General features: G+C 38.7%; 3 protein-coding genes across 3 annotated transcripts; 1 reads left to right on the forward strand and 2 right to left on the reverse strand.

Moving 5' to 3' along the window:
- The first annotated feature begins 1471 nt into the window (after nt 1-1471).
- Nucleotides 1472-7312, forward strand: LOC113688287 (microtubule-associated protein TORTIFOLIA1-like). Its single transcript, XM_072049278.1, has 6 exons — nt 1472-2622; nt 3430-3621; nt 4647-4749; nt 4846-5453; nt 5531-6412; nt 6864-7312. The coding sequence occupies exons 1-6, from the start codon at nt 1903-1905 to the stop codon at nt 7059-7061; spliced, it is 2703 nt and encodes a 900-aa protein (XP_071905379.1). The 5' UTR covers nt 1472-1902; the 3' UTR covers nt 7062-7312.
- A 241-nt stretch (nt 7313-7553) lies between these two features.
- Nucleotides 7554-15588, reverse strand: LOC113687658 (DNA polymerase I A, chloroplastic/mitochondrial-like). Its single transcript, XM_072049277.1, has 12 exons — nt 14988-15588; nt 13281-14100; nt 12929-13120; nt 12149-12822; nt 11460-11886; nt 11034-11129; nt 10463-10555; nt 10181-10375; nt 9162-9254; nt 8862-9074; nt 8493-8582; nt 7554-8166 (listed from the first exon to the last, which is right to left on the reverse strand). The coding sequence occupies exons 1-12, from the start codon at nt 15128-15130 to the stop codon at nt 8005-8007; spliced, it is 3198 nt and encodes a 1065-aa protein (XP_071905378.1). The 5' UTR covers nt 15131-15588; the 3' UTR covers nt 7554-8004.
- A 1085-nt stretch (nt 15589-16673) lies between these two features.
- LOC113687660 (probable serine/threonine-protein kinase PBL23) lies at nt 16674-19738 on the reverse strand. The gene is made up of 5 exons (XM_027205215.2): nt 19435-19738; nt 18730-18911; nt 18409-18607; nt 17539-17930; nt 16674-17362 (listed from the first exon to the last, which is right to left on the reverse strand). The coding sequence occupies exons 1-5, from the start codon at nt 19577-19579 to the stop codon at nt 17060-17062; spliced, it is 1221 nt and encodes a 406-aa protein (XP_027061016.2). The 5' UTR covers nt 19580-19738; the 3' UTR covers nt 16674-17059.
- Between the last annotated feature and the right edge of the window lie 258 nt (nt 19739-19996).

Below are 19996 nucleotides of genomic sequence, written 5' to 3' on the forward strand. Positions count from 1 at the left end.
GAATGGGTCTGGAGAAAGCCTGATGGCTGATGGTTCCCGGTTCCCACTTCCTAGTCCAAATTGAATAACAATGGCCCGAGATGTATGCTTTCCATATTGGGCCTCCGTCTATTTTATAAAAGGGCCAAGATTGTCTACGAGATTTCAGGTGACCGGGTATAATAACGAGCCATCATCCATGAGTGCACATTACCCGGTTTGATCTGCAATTTCATGCTGCATTGAGAAGACAAATCTCCTGATAAAAGCAATCTAAAGAAGCAGGTTCCATGTCGACTTTGCTCATTAAAGAAAAACGATTGAAAGAGGAAGAAGTTATGCTGTCTATTTCATTTCTTTCTTAATATCCAGGCAGGAACTCATCTTCTTCTTCTCTTTGGTACTAGTATATTGGTTCAGGAAAATGAATAATAAATACTCCAATGGAATTCATGTAGAAAAAAATGTTGACCGTCTTACAGCAGAAGCCTCAGCAGCTGGGCAAAGTCATTTTTTGTATCAACCTATCCTATTCCTAACTTTGTCAAAATTTTACAAGATAGCAACCACTAAATTTAGCTCAGTGGCCACCACCAAAGCCTTTCAGGTTTGGTGGGTTGGAAGATTAGATTCAAACTTTGTCTCCATCCATTAGTCACTAAAATATGACAAATCGCTATCGTTTAACTTCTCTAGAAGCCAAAACAAAAAGCAATTGGATTGGTGAATTTCACATCCCTTTAACAATCACATCCGAGTTACCAAGCTTCACCTTTAACCATAACATTCAAATTTGATCCCATAGCATTTAAATTTGATCCGACAATGATTCAGTTTTTGTCAGTTCTCTCGACTCAATTAAGCCACCCTCTCCACCAGAGTAAACTAGAAAAAAAAAAAAGCTTCATCCTTTGCAGTTTGCACAAAGTAAGGTTGTGTTTGGATTGCATTTTCCGTGATTTTTCATGGAAAAATTACTGTAGCGATTTGATGTATGTGAGGGAAAAAGGTAATAGGGAAATGTGATCACGAAAAACGACGTAATTTTTCGACGGAAACCGGCAATCCAAACAAGGCCTAAATGTGTCCGGGTCCGGGAGACAGTGCCTCACGAGTCGAGTAGTGGTGCCCAATTTTCGCTCCCTTAGCCTCAGGTCAAAAACTGACTAAGGAAAACCAATAATGCTCCCCACCAAGGAAAACCCCAATAAGCTAGAGTCCAATTCTGGATTATGGGGATGGGAATATGGGAATGGGCATAATCGGTCATAAATTTACCACCAATCATACTCATCTCTTTCTTTCCAAAGTTCTCTGGATTCAAATTTCCATCTTTCATTTCATTGTCCTCCCTCTCTAATTATTCAAACTCCTAACCCCCTCCCAGGTTCCAATCCCCTAAACAACCATAAATCTAATAAGCACACACATAATGACATAACCAACAGACCTTTGACCTACATTATTTAACTAGTAGCAGATGACTAATATTTCAGTTTAAGATTAAACCCACCGGGCATTGGTTAATGAATGAGTGAGATCAGATCTCCCATCTTCCTTCCTTCTTTGATTATTGGCCCTCTTTCATTTTCGCTTCCTTCTCACTTCACTTCTCCAGTTCTCCCCACTGTCACTGTCCACTCCACCAAAGCCAGCTCTCTCTCTCTCTCACAAGGCTCTTTGCGTTGCATCTGTTCTCCTCTACATCTAACTGACTAATACCACACCAGGAGTGACCGGTGAATTCAAATTTCACATTTCCCCAACCTCAGAGCCCACGTTCATAATCCCATTCCCCAGAAAGGGTAAAAAAAAAGAGAAAGGAAAAGGAAAAAAAAAACCAGTCTTGGCAAACTTTTTCCCATATCTGCCCACATTTTTACGCCATTTTCTCTCTCGCATGCTCGCAAAATTCTTGTGAAAATGAGTACTTCTTTAAAATCTGCTAAACCCTCAAAACCCCCCAACCCATCCTCCGCCCAGACAACCCCTTCAAGATCTTCCTCCTCCTCGCTTTCTTCCCATTTAGCCATGATTGAACTCAAGCAAAGAATCCTCACTTCTCTCTCCAAGCTCTCCGACAGAGACACGCATCAGATCGCCGTTGAAGACCTGGAGAAAATCATCCACACCCTCTCCAACGATGGCGTTTCAATGCTTCTCAACTGCCTTTACGACGCCTCCAACGACCCTAAACCCGCCATCAAAAAAGAATCCCTCCGCCTTCTGGCAGTCCTATGTGCTTCCCATACCGATTCGGCTTCCACCCACTTGACTAAAATCATAGCCCACATTGTCAAAAGGCTTAGAGACTCGGATTCTGCTGTCAGGGATTCCTGTCGGGATGCCATTGGATCTTTGGCATCCCTTTACTTGAAGGGGGAAGCTGCGGCTGATCATGGTAATGTGGGATTGAATTCAGTAGTCTCGTTGTTTGTGAAGCCGCTGTTTGAATCCATGAGTGAGAATAATAAGGCGGTTCAAGGTGGGGCCGCAATGTGTATGGCTAAAATGGTGGAATCTGCTTCCGACCCGCCTACAATGGCTTTCCAGAAGCTGTGTCCCAGGATTTGCAAGTACCTCAATAGTCCCAATTTTATGGCAAAGGCTGCATTGTTGCCTGTTGTTTCCAGCTTATCCCAGGTTTGTTCATTTTAGGCACATGTTTTCTCCAATATTTTTCTGGTGGACAATTCTTTGTTTATGGTGATTAAACTGTAGTACATCTTTTATTTCATTAGTTTTCTTGTGTGTTATTGTTAGTGAGGATTCACGTCTAGTCAGTATTTTCCCGGTTATGGAGAATTTTCTCTTAAGAAGCGATCAAAAACTCTTTATGAAATTGAAATGTTAATTTTTTTAGTCAGGTTGGTATTTTAAGTATTTTGCCAGGGTCTTGGAGTTGCATACTATATGTATTTCATGGTTAGAAGAAAGTCAATTTGATATTTTGTTAGGCATAGAACCATGATGTCCCAATGCAATGGCAAGCAACGCCTACTATAGCTTTATATATATATAGGGCAGCTGGACACGAAAATGTAGTCTGCCTCTCTTACCCTGCTTAATCAGCAATCAGCATTTTCCTTTGCCTTCGTTCGGTCAAGCATTCTTTGCAGTTTATTGTATTGATGTGATGCTTTTTTCATTTCGAGTAATTAATGATTTCAGCCTCTGTTTTCATTGAGATTTGCTGGTGCAGAATTTGGAAATGCTTGATACTGTCATTTTATCTGTGCACCAGGAAGAAATGTACTGTTTATATGCAATAGCTGCCACACATGTGGTTCTGTGTTTTGCATCTTCGAAAGTTTTTTTAACTCTTTATCCTTACTGCCCAATGTACCATATGGATGGATCAGAAAAAACTATGACGCGATGCAGTCTTCACATATATTGGAAATATAATGGTGTAAACACAAGACTGAGATTATGTTCTACTTGTTTCAGGTGGGAGCTGTTGCACCTCAAAGCCTTGAATCTTTGGTGCAAAGTATTCACGACTGTCTTAGCAGTTCAGATTGGGCGACACGTAAGGCTGCAGCTGAGACATTAAGTGTTCTGGCATTGCACTCTAGCAGCTTGGTGGTAGACGGAGCTAACTCCACAGTGACTCTGCTAGAGGCTTGCCGGTTTGACAAAGTAGCCTTTTTGTAATTTTTGTCGTTTAAAAAATCATCCTGTCGCAATAAATATGCTGTGTGGTTCCGAATGGGCAGTCTCCTTATGCAGGAGTTTTTTTCTTGAATACTGATAATGGAACCAAGAAAAGTCAATAGGCTGATAAATGCATCAATGCTAGCTAACGTGCATTTTTCCTTTTAGGTTTTATTTGCACAAGGATTTTGGAATATTCTTATGTTGACATTTTGTTTTTGTTTTTTTTTTTTCTGAAGCTTCTAATATTTCTCATTCATGAATACTTTATCTATTTTAGTCCATTTAGATTGCTAGTCTGTTATTTTACATAATACAAAATATAATGGGGACCAAGATGAACATCTTAAAAGAATGTATAGCTTTTGAGAAATTTCTTGTGAGTATTTGAAAATGTTTCTTTAGTTGATGAACTTCTAAATGGCTTTCATGCTTTCATCATACTTTCATTTGATTTTGCCAAGGATTGCAGGATTAGAATTAATCTAACCTATTGATGACATATTCCACGTCTTACTCTCAGTTCTCTTGTTCTTTTCATGGTTATGTAGGAGGATACATGATTGGAATAATATCACTCTTTGGGTTTAATCAGTATATTAATGATGCTAACATTTGCAGTCCCTTTTTCTTCCAACATGGAGAAGAGTTGCTTACTTACAAATTGTAAAAATGTTTGTGCAGACTTTGAATTAAAATTCCAGGACACTCTTGCTTTCAGGAAAACTACAAAAATGATTAATATTATTTCTTTTCAATTTTTGATACAGCTGGTCTTTTCCTCGGCATTTAACGGGTTTTCTATGTATTTCAAATGTAATGACCATATGTAATGTTGTAGTTGTTGATTTTCTCTTTCAATTTGACAGAGATCTCAACCATCTGAATCTTTTTCTACTTTCCTTTTTTTTTTCGGTTCTCCTTTTTAATGAGATAAGTGAAGTTATTCAGTATTGCAAGTATCTCGACATACAAAAGCTAAAAGTTAACATGTTCACTCTCTGTCCCAGATAAAACCAGTCAGAGATAGTGTAACTGAAGCTCTGCAGCTGTGGAAGAAAATTGCAGGAAAAGGAGATGGAGCTTCAGATGAACACAAACCTTCATCTCACAGTATGCTTGACTTCAATATATTAAATTTCAGTTTCTCCTTCAATTAGGATTTCCTGTTAATTCTCTTAAGCCCAGTGTTTTCTTATGTCTCTTCAGATGGTGAGACTTCTGAATCAGCTTATCCATCAGACAAGGACTCTCGAAACCCTGGTGAAAGAAGTGAACTACCGGTGAAGGATTTATCTAATAATCCATCTTCTAATGATGCATATCTCAAAGACAAGGGTAGCAACATTTTGGACAAGGCAGTTGGGATACTGAGGAAGAAGGCACCTGCATTAACTGACAGAGAATTGAACCCTGAGTTTTTCCAAAAACTTGAAACAAGGGGTTCAGATGATTTGCCTGTAGAAGTGGTTGTCCCTCGTCGATGCCCTAATTCTTCTAATTTGCAGAATGAGGAAGAGGCTGTGGGCAAGGATTCAAGGGAGAGGACAAGGACCAGCTACCAGCCTGATGGTGGATCACTTGACTTTAGATATCGTAACACTGAGAAAGGAACTTCTAGCTATAGTTCTAGAGAACTAGATACTGATGAAACAAGTGATCTGAATCAAAGAGATTTATCTGGCATTCAAGGGGGTTTTTCCAAGAGTGGAGGCCAATCTGACAGTTTCTCGAATAATAAAGGAAATTGGCTGGCTATTCAGAGGCAATTATTACAACTGGAAAGGCAGCAGGCTCATCTCATGAACATGTTGCAGGTGAGGTTCAATAACATATAACTGCAAGGAATTATTCCTGTATCTCCAGTTGTGCTAACCTTTTCCTCATATTGTAGGATTTTATGGGTGGTTCACATGATAGCATGGTGACGCTTGAAAACAGAGTGAGAGGTCTTGAAAGAGTAGTTGAAGACATGGCACGGGATTTGTCTCTATCAACAAGTCGAAGAGGTGCTAGTTTTATGGGTGGATTTGAAGGATCATCCAACAGAAGTGCAGGGAAATACAATGCCTTTGCTGACTATACTAATGCTAAGTTAGGGAGTGGTAGTGATGGAAGGATTCCCTTTGGAGATAGATTTGCACCTTCTGATGGTAGACCTTCAGGCAATAGGGGAAGGGGCCCTCCTTGGAGATCTGATGCACCTGATGCTTGGGATTTTCAAGCATATGGTAAAAATGGGCAAATGGGTTCTAGAAGAACTTTGGGTGGTGGTCCTGTTGATTGTAGGTCCCCTAAATCCGAAAATGATAATGATCAAGTTGGCAGCAGGAGAGCTTGGGACCGAGGAGCTGGACCTGTTAGATTTGGTGAGGGACCATCTGCTAGAAGTGTCTGGCAAGCTTCAAAGGATGAGGCAACATTAGAAGCAATAAGGGTAGCTGGTGAAGACAGTGGGGCTGCTCGAAGTGCAAGGGTAGCAGTGCCAGAATTGACTGCTGAAGCATTAGGGGATGATAATGTCATGCAAGAAAGAGATCCTATCTGGAATTCTTGGAGCAATGCTATGGATGCACTTCACGTTGGTGATACAGATTCAGCTTTTGCTGAAGTTCTATCTAGTGGAGATGATCTTCTGCTTGTAAAGTTAATGGACAGATCAGGGCCTGTATTAGATCAAATCTCAAGTGAGGTTGCAATTGAGGTTTTACATGCCATTGCCCAATTTTTACTCGAGCAGGACTTGTATGACATCAGCTTATCCTGGGTGCAACAGGTATTGTCACTCTTGATTATTGCCCGACTTTCTTTCACTGCATTGCGATCTATTTTGTCAAAATGGTTTCATGAATCCAGGTTCCTTTCACAGTTCTTGTCTCAATTTCTCAAGTTGAAAGTCATGAATTATGTGATTAAAATGATGAAGGCATACAAAGCCATGAGTTCTAGCCTTTTTTGCAATTTATGTCTGTCACTTCTACTGTCAAATGGTATAGGATAAATTCTCAGTAGTATGTTTTTATAATAAAAGGACGACTTCTAATTAACTGGAAGCAGTCGAGTAATTTTGTCTAAAAAGTGGGGCAGTTTTTTGTTAAATGGTCTACAAGCAACCTTATAGGACTTTGTTGAACGGAGGCTGCAGGGTTTTCTGATCTTCTTATTATGTTTTTTCATTCTGGCTTCCTTAGTTTCACACTAAATGATCTCATTTCTCATCTCGTTAGTTGGTGGAAATTACGGTAGAAAACGGGACTGATGTTCTTGGCATTCCTATGGATGTGAAAAGAGAAATTTTGTTGAATTTACATGAAGCTTCTTCAGCAATTGATGTGCCAGAGGACTGGGAAGGAGCAACACCAGAACAACTTTTGTTCCAGTTGGCATCTGCTTGGGAAATTGACTTGAAGCAATTGGAGAAATAGCTTGAGGAGCACTCTTGAAAGCTGACCAGTATCTTATTTTGTGGAGTACATTTTTGTATCTACCTATCGTTGTTGAAATCACAACAGTTTCTAGCTATGTTCCATTGGTTAGTTCAATTTGTTCATTTTTTGAGGCTGAATTATGGATTTTCAAGCTCGATCCTATGTGTAGTGGTTTGGGGCAATGCTAAAGACTACACATACAAAGTATGTTTGAACTTTGAAGCCAACGGACGCTTCTTTTCGCTTTATGCTTGTTCTTTTGTGACTTCAAAGTTGGGTATCCTAAGCTGCTGGATCACAGCTCTACTGCTTGTAATATGGGCAAGATATTTAGGCTTATTCGGGCTTCAGAAAAGAAGGCATTAGTTCTTTGCAGCTTCCTCTCCGGCAGTTTGCCAGGAAGTTTATTTAGCAGGACAATTAAGAGAGTACCAACAACCGAGGGGCATGGAGACCACTTAGCTGGAACTCAAAGAAACACACCACCAATTAACTCGTTACTCTAGAAAAATGGGTAATAAAGGTACAATAATTCTCCCTCTCATGGAAAGGTTTTCTACAAAATAAGGTAAAAGATGTCCGACGCTAGAAAATACAAAATAAGATGAGACTCGAACGTCCTAGGATTTACATACAACCAATAAGAGAATTTCCTATATACAATCAATCAAAATTCAGCAGGCTTTCTAACTCCCAACGGATGCTCAGAACGCTCAGAATGCTCAGACTGCATAGAAGTCCATCATCCATGACAAGCAAAACAAGAATTATGACACATTGACTACCCATAGCTGAAGGTATGATACGAATCAGATGCTGCAAAATTTTGAGACAGCTAAAACCACCTCGGAGCATGAAGAGATCATGCTGTGCTCTTGACAACGTGCAAAAGGCAAGCCCGCCACAAAGACCATATAAGTTTTGGCAATCCACATATTATCTACTTGGCCGCATACCAATTTTGTGCACACTTGGCATCAACAGACAGATCCACCTTAAGAATATTCTTTCCGTTGAACGGTCTTGACATGCAGTCGACCACTATGGCCTTGGCTATCTCAGCTGACTCTGTTGGCCCTTCCAGGATAACTTCATCGTGAACCTGTTCACATACAAATCCTTTAGTAGGCAAAGATTAGAATATCAATTCAGATTTATGAGTCAGACAATTCAACCTATTCTGAACTAAAAGCTCTGCAGCAGAACAGATATTCCATCTAGCCAAATCAGATACATATCACAAAGCAACATGAATGACCATAGATAGGAGAGCTGATATTCAAAAATGTCAACGTGGCAAAGCATGCGCCAATTCATTGTTGAGTAACCATCAGTTCCAATATGCAAAAAACCTTAAAAGAAAAGACAGATGCAGGTGTCAAGAAGGAGGAGTTCAGGGTAGGTAATGTGCTAAGAGAATAATCTAACCTGCAAAAGCAACTTCCACCCAAGCTTTTTCAGGCGTGCATTCTTTGAAATTTCTAACATGGCACACATAGCAACATCTGCTGCACTTCCCTGTTGCAATTTTGCATGCAAAGGAAAAAATAATCACAATTTCAGGTTGATAACATCATGTCACCAGAAATTGAAACGTAATATTATTTGCAACATAACAGAATACTTCTATGTATCAGATGCAGTTTTGGAACTTCAAAAATATCTGGTTGAAATCTTTGAAATGGAATAAAATAAAAGAAGCGGGAGACATGATTTAATAGTTTCTACCAACCTTGAATATACCTACAATTATATCTGAGAAAGTTATCTTTGAACATTTTAAATAAAATCAGAGACCTGAACAGGCGTGTTGATGGCAGCTCTTTCAATGTGACCTTTTTGCGCTGAAGTAGCACTTTTTTGTGAAGGGAAACGGCGTGCTCTTCCTAGCAATGTGTGGACACATCTGCTCTGACGAGCTTCAGCTTTGCGATCTTGTTGCCAGTTCAGAACTTCTTTCCTGTCGCTGTACCAGAGATCAACTGTACTCTTTGCTTCCTCCACAGAAACCTTCATAATGCAGATGCTGATTAACAACAAGAGGATGCAGGATGTTGAATTGAAATAAAAAGAATTTAGCAATTATATCTAACATACCTTCCAATCACGGGAAAGCCCCACCGCAGTTTTTCCATATGCAATGGAAAAGTTGAGCATCTTAGCTTTCCTTCTTTCAGAAGTAAAAGCATCCTGAAAAGAGAGCTTGGAATGTCACATTTTTAGCATCCACAAGAGACCAATAGAGAGCAGTTGACAGGGGGGGCACACCAGCACTTGTGGTGTACCTTAATGCATTGCAACTACAATGACACACCTCATGGCTTAGGTGAATTGATCAGCCAAAGTGGAAACTCGATACAACTTAACAGTATAAGAAACTAACTTGAAAGTGAATCTAAATTAAATACATATTTAAACAGTATCTTCCATTAGAAACTTTATCACTATCTGTTTTGATCCTGCAACCAATTAGATTGTCCTTAACATCACCAAGAATTAATCTGTCTCCGGAAGTTATAGAACCTTGAGAGGCAATAATTAGCAAAGCTTAGCAGCCATTGCCGTCTTAGCAGACATTGCAGGCTGCCTAAAGTGTAAGAGAAGTGAAGTTTGATCAGATAAAAGATACCATTAACCAAGTTTTAAGTATTGACAGGCTTCGAAACCATGTCTTAACACCTTAACATCCAATACCATTCCTAAGGAAAATAGGCTATAAAAGAATGATTAGATAGTCTCATATAGGTATACAATATTTACCCTATTTTGAAGTAGGGGAGCATTTTTAAATCTTATTTATGCCATGACTTGCTACTGAACCTCACAAAAGAAAAGTGGGGCAGGAATGCAGAGAGTTGCACAACTTGATGTCGTCTTTCTGGAAACTTGCTTGTAAGAATACATACTAAATCCCCATTGAGTCGCTTATCTTGACTTGGCAAAGCTTGTGCTACGGTTCATAGAATTCATGTCATCAAAGATATTGTTCTTCAATTGAATCCTAAGTTTATTTATATGCCACAGTGTTACTATTCCTATGAACCAAAAACAAGAAATAAGAAATGCTAAATTGATCTGATCTGCTGATGCCACAGGCATTTCAGAATACACTTGACCTTTAGTAAAGGAACTGGAGGCTTCTCTTCACCAGGTTGTGGGTGCCATTCAAGAAGAACAAGTTTTTGTTCAATGGCTTCTCGAATATGTGGATACATGTTCATTGCTGTCCTTGAATGGAAGTCTCCACCAGCTTTGAAAGCATCCAACATGCTCTTACAGTTAGCGAGATGTGCAAGAATCCTAAGCTCCAGCTGATTATGATAGTATGAGCAATTAAGCCACAAAGTATTAAATTGAACAACTTCTATCACTATTGTTAGGAAGCCAAATCTATTTACCTGCCCATAATCAGCAACAATCAGGGAGTTCCCTGGTGCAGCAATAAATGCCTGACGAATCTTATAGCGGTCCTTCTCTAAGGCAGGCTGGTTCTGTTCGACATAACATTGGAATTATAGAATGCAATAAAGCTTTCATTTGCAGGATAGAAGTGGGAGGTTCAATTAAGATATTTATTTCAGAAGGTATTCCGATTCAAAGAACACAATCAATGCAAAATAATATCAAATGGGTGAAGGAATCTGGGTACTGCATGGCCCATGAGGATCCATAATATAGGATCTACAAATATCAATGGTGAATACAAAAGAATAGTAAAAAGCAATGCATCCAAGCAAGAAAATTGAGAAAGGGTAACCCCACCATAGCAATTATCAAATGTACAGCATGTCTCAAGAACATCTTTTTCAAAACAAAACCACAATGCAAAAAATGCCATGCAGGATTCACAGTTTCTATTGTCAATACCATGCAGTATGCAATGCACAAGAAGCAGTCAAGATCCATATAGCCCCACTATAGTTTGACAAGCTTGCTTGAGGTGATCAGAGATATATATATACAACACACCTGCAAATTTGGCCTTCTTGCTGAAAGCCGCCCGGTTTCTGTGTTAATATTAAGTGAACAATGAATACGCCCATTCTTGCCTGATATGTGACTTCCCTGTGAGAAAGGAAACCAATGCAATCATGATTTTTTACATTCTTGAATACATAGAGAAAAGCAAAAGAAATGTTTGTTATGGAACAGTAAAAAGATTGGCGCAGTTAATATTACTTTTTTTTTACCTGATTTCCAAACACATCTTTTTTTAATTTGCATCATGCACGGTTTTGAAGAAGACCCAAAACAAGAAACATGACTAAGAAACCAAAAGTCCAGCCTTTTCCAATTCTATTTGGGTATGAAGCCCAAGAGCCAGGGGTTTATGCCTTTGGCTGCTTTTATCAGGATTTTATATGTAAAAGACCGGCAAGTTTCACAGAAACTAACCTGCAAGGGTAGAATAAAGTTGGATATAAGAGAGTCTATTGAACAAACTTCACATAGAGCAGAAATGGCACTGGAAGCCTCACTTCCTTGATCACCTCCAAGTGAAGAACAAGCTGATTTATCAGCGAGATCACTTTCATCCATTTCATTGGCCACCCTGAAGCTATCATCAGACTGCAACTGAGCAGCTTCATATATGAGATCGAATTCATCAGAAACACTCCCAGCAAGTGCCTTCAGAGCATCTCCACTAACAGAGGGCCATCCGCTTGCCGTGTACATGTCACTCTTCAAATGGTCATCAAAAAGCCTATGCAGAGTAATAGTGCGGAATTTTGTTGGAGCCTTCTTTCCTTCTTCAATGATCTTATCAACATTGGGGACTTTGAATCCCCTCTTTATTGGAAGAGTCTCATCCCGATTTTTTCTGTGAACAAAAAATGCACAGATGAATACATAGAAAGCTTGACCAACTTAATTACATAAATTTTGTTAACCCTTTTCCAGAAAGTAGAAAAATAATTCACATAAGACGGTAGAATGCCAGTGAGCTAATTAGGCACATGTCACATAGGAATCCCAAATTCTAAGTGAAACATGAAAATCATAAGCCATTTGACAAACAATTCTGTCGACTTCAAGTTTTTTTGCTATGTATACATGTTGAGACACTCATTTGAGACCCATACCTGTTCTGTATGCCACCAAAAAAAAGTTGGCGCAACTGCGCATCACTTCCGACATTCATATATTTTGCTTCTGGACAGTACTTTGATGCCCAGTTGCGAAATCTGTCAGCAGCAACTTCTTGTTCTGCTTTAGCCACTTTCTCAATCTCAGCGAGGTATGCACGATCAACTAGCATCCCCTCAGTTTCCATTTCCACTAGAAGCTCACCAAATGGACGCCAATATTGTTTATAAAAATCAAACATTGATCCTCTTCTAGCTCCATCCAATTTCCATTCCATCCTAGATAATTTAGTTTTCAGACTCTCATAAAGCCTAAGAGTGCTTATCGAGTCCAAAGCAGAATAGCAAATCCATAACTCGCGCTCTTCAGTTTGCAGCTCTTCAACAGAAGGAATAGTGACAACTTTACCCTCAGAACCATCTTTTTTTATTTTTTTCTTCCCAAAGATGGTTTTCATTGACACCTTACCAATCAACTCTTCACCAAGGCATAACCTAGCATCAGACATGACAGAAGAATCACCGGTAAGGGCTTCCAGAGAATACCCACCTTCTAATCTTCTTGATGAATTCCACAATCGGGCCATGTGCATTGTATCAGCATGGAAACCAGCAAGTTTAAGTCCATAATTCTCTATAACATGGTTATCAAAGCTATAGTTGTGCCACACCTACAGAAAAACAAGCCAGCGTAGTTCCCCACATGGCATATAATCATTTGAAGAACTGATGAGCAACAAAGAGCTCCACACAGAATTACATATAAAAAATCTTTACCTTTTTAATTGACGGGTCTTCAAAAAAAGGAGCAAATTCAGCCAAAATATTCCTCCCGTCCTCATCAAGAAGATCTACCCAGATACAAGACTTTCCATTTCCAAAATTCGCTTCCGGTCCACAATAAATACTGCAGCATACAATTTCTCCATGATCAACTGGTGTTTCCTGCTTAACATCAATCTTTGATACCTACACATTAGCAGACGCCAGTAAAATGAGCTCCCAAAAAAAAAGTGAATGCTACTGGAGAGAACATGAATATTAAGGGAATAAGTTAATTAAAGTACAGAATTCAACTGGTTGATCCAAATGTAAAATAGTCTAAAAGCAAGTCAAATGAAAAACATACTTCCGTGTCACATGCATGGACCATATGCCTGTATTGATTTGTGAGCAAACCAACTACTTCCTTTGCAGCAGAGACAGTATCAACCACAAGAACCTTGTCATAAATGCAACCAAGCCTCTCACGAAGATTTGACTGGATAATAGCTTCTGGTTCCACAGATCCTTTTCCTGTGGGGGTTCCATTTATTTTTTCAACACCAACAGACATTGCAGCAGCAGCCTCCCTTTTTGTTACATTATGAGCACTGCCTTCATCAATTGAGGGATACTTTTCTTTCTGTTCTTCGAATAATTTTGGCAGGGAAATATTAGGTTGGGAAGACTTTGAAGGTAACTGCATTGTCCTCGGAGAGATTTTCCAGTGTATGTCTGCTTGTTGGCTATTTGATGTATAAGGCTGTCTGCTACTTGAAAAGTTGTCCTTCATCTCACGATCTGGTGCAATTGTATTCACACTTACGATATTCGGTAGGCTAAGGTTTCCTGAAGAACAAGCTGAATCATGAACATTTCTGAACGAGAGAGGTGAATTACTAGTAGATGGACAAGATAAGTCATTATCAGTGCTTTGCTGTCTAAATTTGTGATCACTTCCATCTGTCAAACTAGGCAAACTAGAAGTCCGTTCAGCACGATAAGCTTCCTTTCTTCTCTTATAGTATTGAGTCACGTCACCCCAGGATTTGTAAGTAGGCCTCTGATAGTCATGCACAAACACATGACTCCTACTTGATATCTTCACAACGGAATGATCAGAAGCAGGGCCGTTTGAGACATTTGAGAAGGATATGTAGCCAGAATGGGTTTTGCAATATTCTGGCCTGAGAGTCACAGTGTCATGAAAGCCCAAAGCCAACAAAATACTCAAATAAAATAAATGAAAATACATTATTTTGTCACACAAATTGAACTCATGACAAGTACAAACATTTGCATTATCAACTATTTATCCTATGTTTAATGAATTTGTACAAATCTCAATAGCATTACAGATCTCTCTGACATATGGTGCTATGGAACAGATATCCTTACAGCAGAACAGAAAAGCAGTTTTTCTCATATTTTGACAAAGACGACACTTTCAGTTATGAAACTGAATCTATCGCTGCTTAGTTTTTTGCCTAAACTTATTTCTGTTAATTAAGCCACAACTGGTTGCTAACAGTCTCATCCCATTTGAATTATCAGAGTAAACGAGGCATCTAATCATGGTAATGCAGCCAAGAATATTGACATACAACATGGAAAGATATCACACTCTGCCTACTGACCTTGCCCAAATAACTCAAAGCATAGCAGAATACACATTATATGACTAACAATTATAGCAAGATAAGCAATACAAACATCTCAGCCACTTAGAGTAACAGCATTGCTGATTAGATGACATAAAGCTCAACCATGTAGAGAGCCTAATTCACCAAAAAATCATTCTTTCTTTCTTTTTTTTTTTTTTCCTTTTTTGGTTTTTTGATGGTTGGGGGAGGGGGACGGAGGGGAAACTATTTTAGGCTAAAAAACCAACAGCCTACCAGCCCCCTCCCAACCTCCTCCTCTCCCCCCCCCCCGGGGGGCCCAGCAGACCCCTTCAATGGCAACCTACTGAAAACCCAGAAATTACTAGGTGAAAAATCAAAAAACCCACATAAGGAAAATGCACGATAAACGTAAAAAGATAAGCTTTTTAAGCAAGAGTAAGGAAGCAAACCTGCAAAGGGCTTTACTAGAAAGAGCCCAGAAGGAGCGAGAAGTAGAAAAAGTGTGAGGGCATGATGAATGACAGAGCCACAAGTAAGGGGACTTTTTGAAAGGGGTGAACTGAGTACAGAAACCCCCCATTGCAGCAGCCATGGCCTTCGCAATTCTTCTGCCAACTAGTTTATGGCTAGCGCCACAGATTTTACTGTAAGCAGCTGCCGTCTTGATAATCTTTTTTTTTTCCGTTTATAATAAACAGTTAAAAAGATTTGCTTTGTTAATATTTCCCCCTTTTCTGCAGGTGACAGTGGGGCTGTAAATAAGAGAGGTTTTAGAGAGGGTTTATGAGAACTCTTTGTCTGGGAATGGGGATGACTGACTCATGGCTGAAAAGGAGAGCAGAAACCAACCCCATACCAGAGCAGAGTAGAGAGGGAAAAAAGAGGAAAAAACGGAGAGAAGAGGGAAGATTTTGGTGAACAAAGCTTTATTTAAAGAGGGTTTAACCCTTCGCTTGAGGCTAAACCCTGAAACTAGAGGCTAACGGGACACTGGGCGGAGGACCATCGGACATTGTCGGGGGTTGCAAATTTCTGTCGCTTTGACCTTTCCAGCAATAGTCATTAAACTTTTTTTTAATAGTCAAAATTTGATAACTCAATTATTAATAATATATTTTTATTCATTGAATCACCAAAAGTGTGAATTTTGTGGACTATTTTGTCTAATTTTATTGTTAACTCTACCAAATTTAAATTTAATGAATAAAAATATGCTATTAATAGTTGTCTGATCAAAACTCAATTATTCAAAAAGTTTAATAGTTTAATGGCTAATATTCATCCCAAAAAACTCGATTATTAATAGTTTAATGGCTACATGAGTAATTTGCTTGGAAAAAATTGTTGTATTTTTTTGGGTCCTCTGTTGGGTTTTTTTTTTATTGAATTATTATTCCAATTATTGAATAAGCCCATTAAAGAACTTAATTACCTTGGAGGATATTATTTGCAGTTGAGGGGCCTCTACTTTCTGCAGGTTGTAATTGTGGGTTTGTTTGGATTGAAATGATTTTAGATAAAAAAAAATTTGCTTCATAAATTTCAATCACCTTTTTATCTTTCCAATCACTTTTTTATCTCACATACATCACATCACGAAAAATACTATAATAATTATCTCAAATAAATCATCCAAATAAACTCCTATATCCAAACAAACCCCGATATGCATCCCAGTCAGCTAATGTACATATCGAACCAACAAATGTAAACTCTCATACGTTACATTGTTGTACAACTGCAGCAGCGTCCATACACTTTGGTTGGCAGTACTTGCGTGAGTACGAAGTGACTTTTAATGGCAACAAGCTGCTGCCCGTAGCCTACAAGGTCATTTTCAAAGACTCTCTTTACTTGTGTATCCTTAATCCCTCTCTAATTGGGTGATAGTGTCTTGAAAAGAATTATAGCTAGATTCAGAGGAGGGTTTCTCTTTACCTGTTGATGATTACCAATTTAAGATCCAGAAAAAAAGAAGTGTATTGTAACTTTTTGTCAACCCTTGACGTAAAGAAATTACTTTTGTCTTTGTGATTTGAAGAGAGGAAAAAGGTATGATTTCTTTTTTTTTTTTAGCTTCTTTATTTAGAGATCCCCTATCAAGATAACAAGTGTTAACAAGAAATAGCGTAGAAATCCATCCTTAATCTTAGTTATATTAGTTGACATTGAAGTGATTAAGTTGGCATGCAACAACTAAAGATGGCCTATAGGTTCATGTGTTTCAACCATTTGGTTTTTCAAGAACTCATCCCCCATGCTTACCTACAAGAATGATACCATTGAACTTTGTGCAAGTGAATAGACGAACCCATGAGGAAGTATTTTTCTAAAATAACTCTTCAAAATTTTTTTTTTCTTTAAGACCCTTTAGTAAATCCCTTGTACATCCATGCGGATGAAGAACAACTATCCATAACGACTTAGGAATCCAAGGGAAACGCGAAAGAATTGAGTGGGGAATATCAATTGAAGCCATGGTTTGAGCCATGCTATGGCATTTTACATTAGAAGACTGGAATCATATGGTTTCCCCTTGCTGCGTCTTTGATGGACTGTGCTGAAGGTTATGTACATCATTTGCCCCTTCATTGGTGGATTTTTTGGTGTCTTCTGCATTACCCTCGGCATCTTCATCGCCTGTAGATAGGTATGCCAAAGCAGTCACTACATCACTAATCAAAGGTCGAGTTGTAGCTTCTTCCTGGAGGCACATTGCTGCAACTGCAAGAGCTTGGTATAGTGCCTTAACAGGGTAGTTTCCTTCAAGCAAAGGATCTGCCATTAAATGAAACTTCTTCTTGTCTTTGAACAACGGTTGAGCCTGTAATCATTCAGTTGCAGAAGCACATCAGCCACAAGGATCTAGATACTATCTTTAATATACTACCAGTGTTTCTTCTAACATACCAGATGGAAGCTTTCAATTAATCCTACTAACATTGAAAATCGAAAGAGAGAAACTTCAAAATCTGTTGTAACCTTGGTTGTTAAACTTACCCACTGAATCAGGTTCTGTTCTTCACTTGGTCTTGAATTGTCAATGACTCTCCTTCCTGTGATCATCTCCAAGAACACTACGCCAAAGCTGTATACATCAGACTTAGCTGTCAATTGGCCTGTTAAAGCATACTCAGGCGCGCAGTAGCCATATGTTCCCATTACTCTGGTAGATACATGGGTCTTATCACCTGTTGGACCTAACTTGGCAAGTCCGAAGTCAGAAAGCTTCGGATTGAAGTCTTCGTCTAAAAGTATGTTAGATGCTTTAAAATCACGGTAAATCACTGGAGGGTTTGCCGTTTCATGCAAGTATTCTAGCCCTCTTGCTGCGCCTTCAGCTATTTTCATCCTAGTGTTCCAATCAAGAGGCTTTCTTTCTGGACCTATGTCTGGAAAAGGAAGATGGTCTGATCAGCAATACCCATACAGAACCTTGTTCAGTTGTTGTATTAGCAGAAAGTCTTCCAATGCAATAAAATTATCTTCAATATCAATAGCTTTACTTGTAATTTATTATCCACCATTGGAATTTGGACTCTCAAGTAAGTTATAAATTTTGAAACTATCAGTTTACAGAGCCGAATACTATGTGCATCAATTAGTGGACTGGCAGATACATAGCTGTGCATATAGTATTGAAGTTTCGTATGACAGTTATTATCCTGCACTGCAAGAACAACTAATTCATAGTAATACTTCACAATGAATTGTCAATGAACCTTGAAGCATGATTCTATTTGAAGTGTTTGCCTGAGATATACTTTCTCAGACAGTCCTTGAGGTACTTAGGCAGGTTAGATCTACCAGAATCGGAGTGTGTCATATTCATTGACAATGACAAAGTAAACAAGATTGTATTTGTCATACCGAGAAGGTGATCTTCAAGTGAGCCATTGGCCATGTATTCGTAAACTAACACCCTCTGATCACCATCACAACAGTATCCTACCAAATTGACAAGGTTAGGATGATGAAGAAGACTCAAAATCAGGACCTCCACAAGAAATTCCCTGTTTCCTTGGAATCCATTCCTGTCTAATTGCTTGACAGCAACCTCCTTAGTAACCTGGATGAGGGGAAGAAAAGGGAAAAATGAGAGAGTCAGCGCATCCAAAAAGCTTCTGGGGAAACGTGGCAAACTCTGGGAAGGACAAAAGAAAGAGAGAGATGAAAAGATTGTGAGAGTACTGTATCTTTGCCTTGAATTTGCCCTTTGTACACTCTACCGAAACCTCCTTCACCAATCAAACGCTCAGCATTGAAGTTATCAGTAGCAAGGGATAATTCTCGGAATGTGAAAATCTGAGCTGAAATATTCTGTTTTCCGATTTTTTCAATTTCTTCACATATATACCTCCGTTTGCTGCTATCTGCATAATTACTTGATAAGTTTAACCATCTGAATCAAGAAAAAAGGGAAAAGGGAGGAGGATATTTCCAATTAATCCCCAAAACAAAAGGAAAAAAGTCTACAATTAATCAGGTTGTTGGTGTGAAAACATTGGTTTACTGATTTAGAATGACAATCAGCTCGTGTGCATATCCATCATGAAATATTCCTTGGTGACAATTGCTGAACTTTCTGGAAATCTAAGAGCCTTGCATTTGATCGAATTTATAGTAACTGGAGGAGATTTTATCATGAATGTGAGCGAAGGAAATACATTACAAAATTGAAAGAAACATTTTTTCTGTATCGTTAATTTAAGAGGACAATGCAAACGTTGAAACAAGTCATCTCTTGGCAATCTCCTCTTATTGAAGATGGAAATGGAAAACAAATATGGGAAAGAACTAAAATTGGTGAAAGGAAGCCATTCAACAAAAGAAAACTAAAAAAGCGGATCTTCCTGAATCTAACAAAAATATGGCATCTGTATACATGAAAATTACCAGATTTAAAGGAAATGTTAGCGAATGAGGCTATAGTCCTTGTTTCTTGGTGCTCCTGGATGCTCTTTTTGAATTCCTCAATGCTTTTTCTCAGAGACCTTTTGTGATTTTTTTCTTCTGACAAACAACACGAGAAACAGTTCATCTTTTTCTTCTGCTATTTCGTCTCTATCATATTTGGTCCCGAAAAACATTGAATCCAGGAACCAATAATCAAAGATTCCTCCTTTTCGACAAAAGTGCAATCTTTTTTGAAAAGATTAAAGAAGCACAGTCCAATGTGGAATGAACCTTCAAAGTTTGAAACTCAGACCAAGAAAGATAGTTTTTTTTTTTTTTTTCAGCCCTGAAAGATCCAGCTTTTTTTTCTGGTCTCTCAAGGAAACAAGAGGAGTTCGTTAAAATGGGTTATTCTTTTTCCTTCCAAAATCAATGTTTCCGGAGACTCGACAAGGACATCTGGCAAGCCCAATTTTTCTAACGTCAAAAATTTGGAAACACTAAGAAAATAAATCCCATTTTAGCAACAAACATTTCATAGTGTTTTTAATTAATTGTCTAA

This window comes from Coffea arabica, chromosome 5e (assembly GCF_036785885.1).
Source record: "Coffea arabica cultivar ET-39 chromosome 5e, Coffea Arabica ET-39 HiFi, whole genome shotgun sequence".
Lineage (NCBI taxonomy): Eukaryota > Viridiplantae > Streptophyta > Magnoliopsida > Gentianales > Rubiaceae > Coffea > Coffea arabica.

Coding starts and splice junctions, on each gene's coding strand:
- LOC113687660 (XM_027205215.2), bottom strand. CDS start 19,579: ATGAACTGTTTCTCGTGTTGTTTGTCAGAAGAAAAAAATCACAAAAGG. Junction 18,912..19,434: donor TAACATTTCCTTTAAATCTG/GTAATTTTCATG, acceptor GTAATTATGCAG/ATAGCAGCAAACGGAGGTAT. Junction 17,931..18,408: donor ACTTGAAGATCACCTTCTCG/GTATGACAAATA, acceptor TTCCTTTTCCAG/ACATAGGTCCAGAAAGAAAG.
- LOC113687658 (XM_072049277.1), bottom strand. CDS start 15,130: ATGGCTGCTGCAATGGGGGGTTTCTGTACTCAGTTCACCCCTTTCAAA. Junction 9,255..10,180: donor CTCCAGTTCCTTTACTAAAG/GTCAAGTGTATT, acceptor CTCTCTTTTCAG/GATGCTTTTACTTCTGAAAG. Junction 8,167..8,492: donor GGTGGAAGTTGCTTTTGCAG/GTTAGATTATTC, acceptor GTATGTGAACAG/GTTCACGATGAAGTTATCCT.
- LOC113688287 (XM_072049278.1), top strand. CDS start 1,903: ATGAGTACTTCTTTAAAATCTGCTAAACCCTCAAAACCCCCCAACCCA. Junction 2,623..3,429: donor TTGTTTCCAGCTTATCCCAG/GTTTGTTCATTT, acceptor TACTTGTTTCAG/GTGGGAGCTGTTGCACCTCA. Junction 3,622..4,646: donor AGGCTTGCCGGTTTGACAAA/GTAGCCTTTTTG, acceptor TCTCTGTCCCAG/ATAAAACCAGTCAGAGATAG.